Source organism: Etheostoma spectabile, chromosome 21, assembly GCF_008692095.1.
Source record: "Etheostoma spectabile isolate EspeVRDwgs_2016 chromosome 21, UIUC_Espe_1.0, whole genome shotgun sequence".
NCBI lineage: Eukaryota > Metazoa > Chordata > Actinopteri > Perciformes > Percidae > Etheostoma > Etheostoma spectabile.
The window spans coordinates 17,580,718-17,587,255 of NC_045753.1; the positions used below are offsets into that span (position 1 = coordinate 17,580,718).

The following is a 6,538-nucleotide window of genomic DNA, read 5'->3' on the forward strand; positions in this document are numbered from 1 at the left end:
ACACACACACACACACACACACACACAGACACACACACACACACACACCTCACTGTGTTTTTTGGATAAACACATTCCAAACAGATATAAACCACATGGCAGTTGCCACAGCAGAATTAGATCTCACAAATGATTTTATTTTGTGTCATTTGTTATGTGAATTCAAACACACATTTAAATATATTAAAAACAGTGTGTTTACCTTTAAGTGAGGGTGGATGGTAGGTTGTGTGAACCAGGTTGGCTTTCAAGGCTCCATTTTCCCCCAGAACCCACTATAGAAGTAAAGCAACCAAATCACGGTTTACAGATTATTGGATATATGTACAGTAATACCCAACACTAACCCACGGTGCTGTAGAATGAGATACATCTTGGACTATAGTAAATTGTTATTAATTCATAATTTTTTTAACTGTTAACATTATAGTAGAAAGGAAGTAAAGATGAGACATTCTTTCAAGATGAAAAAAAACAAAACAAAACAATAGAAATAAAACAAATAGTACACACGATCTGGTCTACCTGGTGAGGGCCGATGTTTTCCTCTGGGGATGGTGGTTCTGTCAATCTAAAGAGTGTGGCTGGTGTCGGCCTCCGACGTCGAATCTTAGCAAAGAGAAAAAGAGAGAGTCTGTCAAACCATGCTATGCTAAGCGAACCCCTAACAAAGACAGCCCCATCTAAAGGAACAAGGTCAGACTGATACCAACAGTCTTTTATGTAGCCTTGCGGTTCTTGACGTTACGTAATGTCTCCAGAGGATTTTTTTCTGTGACAACTATGCAATGAGAAAATGCATATCATTGCGTAACAACATTTTTAAAAATGTTGTCCAGATTGTTCCTGAAAGTGGATTACATCTTGTTATAGATGGAGGCTGCCTGGATTATTTAAATGTGCGTAGTATTACACTACATGTTCCCATCACTTGGTCGTAATCATTTAGGTTTTTCAATTATTCTTTCCAGTGTTATTTCACCATCAAATGCATGTCCACTTCTACTTAAACTGCCTTGAACAATCTTGCATCATACCACCAAATAATAATAGCCTTCTTACCATCACTCATTGGCGGTGGGTGGTTCACAGTTTAAATATAGGTGTTCTGTTTGTTTTTTTATGCCATTCAGCATCACTTATTGGTGGAGAGTGTCTCTCCAACTAAAGCAATTTTTCAGTTACTATTTAAGTATATAAGCTATAACCGCACTATGCAAGTTTGCCAGATTGGGTAGCAGATCTGTGGTTCCAGTGAGACATAATGGGACAATTCTGCCTCCAACCTGTGGGGGGACCGAAGTGTGAAAGGTTCTCTAGTTTTGCTTTAAAGTACTCCTTACATGTTAATGCATCAATAATATAACAATACAGGAAACGCTCTGCATTATAAGTACTTTTACTTGTAAGTACATTCTGTTGCCAATACTTCAGTTATTTTCTGAAAATGTTATTTTCACCTATTGTTATGATTTAAATCCAAGCAACGCCAACCCTTGATTATTTATAGTAAAAGGATTAACAATAATAAAACACCTCCTTCTGACTAACAATAACTAAGTGTTATGAAATATACAATAGATGCATCACTCTCTCTCTCTCTATTTTCTAACGTGTTATGGTAATAAGATTGTTGTGTGATACAAGGGCCTGCCAAGCCAATCACAGCTGAGCGTGTAGGCATAAAATGTGTGGGCAGCTTTTGTTGACTCTGGAGTAACTCACTAGTGTCCTGAATCTGCCTCTTTCTGCGTGCTGAAATCATACATATTCATTATTCAGACACTGGAACTAAATACGCTGCACGTTGTGGGGGAACAAATTTAAATATGAATTACAAGGCATCCAATTAGAGGTTTAAAATGTTTCAACATAACAATTCAAATGCAGTACTCTAACAAACTCATATAGACACGCTTACACACACATCTCTTAGGGGAAAAAAACATGTGCAGTAAAAGGTAACCCCCTGTCTGAGAGCCTTTTCAGACACAGTGAACTTTTCTGAGTGTTTTGTTAACATGGTTATCAGAAGGTCAAGCACCTACAGGCCCACGGTATTTTCATCAGGTTGTCACCCTTCATGTCTGAAATGCCTATTACGGTAACACCTGTGCCAGCTCAGTGAAGCTGCACTGCACGGCTGCCGGTTGGTTTGATTTGTAACTGATTCGTTTCACATTTCTCAGCACGTACAGCTAGCTGGTATAGATTCAATTCCCTGGTTTTGTGTTTACTTAGGGCACTCTTTTGCTTGAATAGGCTAAATGTGATGATATAACTCTATCATAAAGCCAAGTGAGCAATTACCTCCTGCATTGTAGAAATAAGCTACTATTGAAGATTTGTTTTGTCCAGAGTTGAGTTAGTTGTTTTTTTTATACACGTATTGAACCTGTCATCACGATTTCTTACACAGATATTATTACTGGCCCAACAATGTTTCAATCATTGACTTTGGTTTAGGATGACGGCTCACAAAATATCTGATGTAGATGGCTTAACAAGCTATTTTCACAAGTTAAGGGACCACAGAAACTTGTTTTTAGGTAATTTGAGTTCACAGCGATCTCTAATCAAATAGCTAACTGTGAACAAAAACATTTATTAACATGTCTGTTTCAAAGGTCTTTCCCCACAAAATTGACAGTGTGATGCATTTGTCTATATCAACGACAAATCATTTAGGGGATTGCTCGAGTAACAACGGAAGATTTTTTTTTCTTCATTTTTTTGGCCGAATATCCCTCACCTTCCACCTTCTTTGAGTTGGCATTCTAAACTCCAGTCGATTTATGAGGATTATGGTTAACTGCTCTTGAGATCTCAGCATGGTAAATTGAGACAGCCAGCTAGACTATCTGTCCAATCTGAGTTTTCTGTTGAGTGACTAAAACAACTTTCAAACACACCAAAACAAGTTTCTTCCCAAGGCAATTTTGCAGAGGTACCGTTATTCCGTCCGGTGCTTAGCCCAAGGCGATTGGGATTAGTTTAAAGAAATGCCAATACACCAGAGGACGTTTTTCTCCCATCTCGGAACGCTGTGTGAACTAGCCAGACCCTTCTCCGCAGCGCTGTAGAGGAAGGTCTGGCAATGCGAGACTAGATGTGTTTAAAAAAACTATTTAAACAGTAATGAAACCCACTAAAAACGCTTTTCATACATCTTTACAGTAAAACACTGATCTTTAAAAACCGCCCTAATGTTTTTTACTGTTAGTAGCACACAGTATCTGTGCATTCACTGAAATATCCTTCAAGGTTTTACACACCATCATTGTGTTGTTAAAGGCTGTTGTGTAAAGTTAGGTATATCCCGTAAGTAATTTTGGTTTAAGCAGTCACACAACACCATGCCGTGGCCAGTGACGCTGAGGACAGATGGACAAAATACTACTCCAACTGTGCACGTCTGATCCGTCAATGCATTGTCTGTTATTATTTTTCTGAGAACAATCAAGCAAAAGTTAGAAATGTAGCAGCTACAACCTCACTGTCACTTCACGGTAGTGCCTGCATCATAAATCATTAATCCCCCACCTTAGTTTGGATAGGTAGGATGACCTTCGTGGTTACATAATGTTCAACTTCAATGCATTAATCTGGTAGTTTATAATGCACATTGGCACCGCTGGGTGGGTACAGTGTCCTGAGGACCTCTTCATAGAGAAACAACCTATCCACTTAACAATTAAGACCATGCAGTGAAACATAAATCCTTTGCAGTATTTGTTTTTGTACAAGGCTTTCAATTTATTCTGTGAATAATCCTGTGTAGAGCTTGATTTGACGTTCAAGAAAACATAACGAGATTGAGACTTTCATTTGTTTTCCAGTGAGGAATTTCTAAAAATAAATAAAAAAATAGGTGAGAGTTGATTAAAGAACATTACCCATTTTTAACCCTTATCAACCAGGCAGAAGGACTGCATATATACACAGACTACACCTGGAATTGGAAACCTCCCATTGCAAGTATCTACGTTTAGCTGGAGTTACGGTGTCCTATTCAATGGAAAGCAAATGTGTTATTTCCTGTTTCCAGCTAGCAAGACATTCTCAGCTGGTCTGGTACATTGTAAATAGAACTAATGTGTTAACATGTGTGGAATGAAGTATGCTTGGTTGGGTAGAAAAGACCCTACTGGACTCTAGAGCTTTTGGTTGTGCTGCAGTGAAAATGTGTTCTTATCATTAGCTGTCCTTGCCCTCAGGCCTCAGGCATCCACAGCTAATCTCTTTGGTTTTAATCAGTAATTTCCTTGTCTGATGTTTATTCTCTCATCCCTTTTCTTAAATGCCCTCTGTCAATTATCTTTCTCTATTTTCCCTCACTCTTGTCCCCAACACTTTGTTTAATTTAGACCTTCTCACTCTTTCCATTTATCTCTCAGCCTGTCTCTGTTCCCATGCTACTGCTTGTCAATTTTATGGCTGCGTTTTGAAAATGTTGCACACAAGAACTCAGCTGACCCTCACATGTACCCTGGTTTCAGTCACTATCAGTGGGAATGTGCATCAGGGTCAGCGTTTGATAAGGGCAACAAAAGGACAAGATACTGTTGAGCAAAGCTCACAGGGCTGCATGAGAAGGCTATCGATTTGAAAACGACATTCAAGCTTGATGATTCATTAATCAAATCCTCAGAATCAAAACGGTAGATTATAGGGCAGGTGGCAAATGACAGGTGCATTTGTGAAAGTTAAATCTCCAGGGTGGTTTGTAAAAAAAAGTGAAAAAAAGCATCTGGTCAGCTACTGCTGATTATTGACATGCTAGGGTCAATAATCAAGGAGAGTCGTGGTTGGCTGCATTCAGACACATCTCAAGTACAGTTGAGTCGCATCCCACATGACATGACCATTAGGCAGTTAGGGTGGCAGCCTACACTGCAATGGTGAGTAGGGAAATAAGAAAGAGAAACATCAAACAGAGGTTATCATGTAGGCAGCGTAAATCATGCATTAACAAAATGAATTTCAGCTGAATCATCCCCTCAACTGGATCTGTGGTATGTTAAGCATTGAGGAAATTCCTCAAATCAGCAGCAGATTTTTCTCCACTAGGATTTTTAGCAACAGGTGATCTTATAAGGAGACCTAGGGTCGCTTTGGTGAGCTTCACCAGGGAATGCTATTGCTTTTATTCCCATTATATTTGTGCCAGAAGATTTGCAGTAATCTTCCTGAGATTCCAAATTGCCAGGAGGTCTTATAGCGAAAGAACTGACTAGGCTCAAATGATGCTGTTAATGAGCATTTAAGGGTTGAAATGTATGTAGAAAAGGGTCAATAATCGAAGACGTTGGCATTAATGAGCAACACTTGTAAAACCTTTCCGGTTAGTTTGTTTCAGTACAATGACAAATTTCCACTGGGTTATTAAATCAACACATTAGTAACAGTTGCTTTAACCCAAATACTGTGCAGATGTGACACATTTGGGTTGCTTAAAAAAAGCAAATGTAGAAATGAAAGGGTAAAGAAAGTAGTCCAAAGCCAGAGAGACTGCAAGTTAAGCTGTAAACAACAGATGTGTGAGAAATATTTGAGTGCCAGCTATTATTGATTTATTAGTTTATTTTTCGCATTTCAGCCTGAAACAAGCTCTCCTAGCAGATGCACTGTGAAATCTCAAAATCTTGGGAGGAAATGAGGATATTGCACCTGGTCTCTAATATTATTTCCCTATGGGTTATCTGTCAGTAAGGCATGAACGGCTTTTGACTCAAAAGCGGAAGAAATTAAACCTTTTATTTGCAGGGGGAATTGTGTCCAAAAGTTATCTCAGTGTTACACCAATGTCCTTTATGGGCTGTTGCTGCTGAACTAAATGCTAGCTGCATCCATACTGCACAGGCCAACATTATTCCTGTTCACACTGCACTATTTCACTAACATAGCGTCTGATGTCAGCTTGTTTCACCTGCATTTGCTTTGGAATCGTTCAGCATTTATTGCACTTACCACCTCTTCGTAAAATATGACTAACAATGTGACCTTCTATATTTTGTTTCACAGATGTGGTAAGGGCATTATTGCTCAGGCACATAATCTCCCTTTTAATATAACTAACGGTGCTTTATCCCTCACTTCCTGCTCCTCCGCCTCCTCTTCCGCCACCCCGGCTACTTTTGAAGGGCAGAGATTCCTCATCACTTTTAGGGGCTTCCAAAAACTGATGCTGCACAGCTCACATTAATCCCAGTGCTGCCCGCAGACAGAGTAACACCCAATGCCCTGCAAAGTTGTGCTAGACTGGTTATGTAACTGTCTGTCAGTGGCCAGGCCTGATGCTTCAGATGCTATACAGAGGAGGGTTACACTCACTTTTGTGATAAAAGTCAGGATCAAAGTTAGAAGCAGACATGTTGTATCATTACTTTTATCTGTTTTTGTCAGGTAGCTCGACACAGTAGTGTGTGTGAGTGTGTGATTAGATGTGTTAGGCTGCACAACGACACAAGCACTGAAACAGGTTTTGGTATATGACCTAAGTTTGACCTCATTCTTACACACACACACACACACACAC

General features: G+C 39.4%; 1 protein-coding gene across 1 annotated transcript in view; it reads right to left on the reverse strand.

The window, feature by feature from the left end:
* LOC116671186 (protein phosphatase 1 regulatory subunit 1B) overlaps positions 1 to 6,538 on the reverse strand; it is a 9,260-nt gene that overhangs the window by 2,332 nt on the left and 390 nt on the right. The window contains exons 2-3 of the mRNA XM_032502214.1: positions 526 to 609; positions 203 to 275 (exon numbers count right to left, since the gene is read on the reverse strand). Of these exons, the coding sequence (XP_032358105.1) occupies positions 203 to 275; positions 526 to 609 (157 nt within the window). The remainder of the gene's footprint in view (positions 1 to 202; positions 276 to 525; positions 610 to 6,538) is intronic.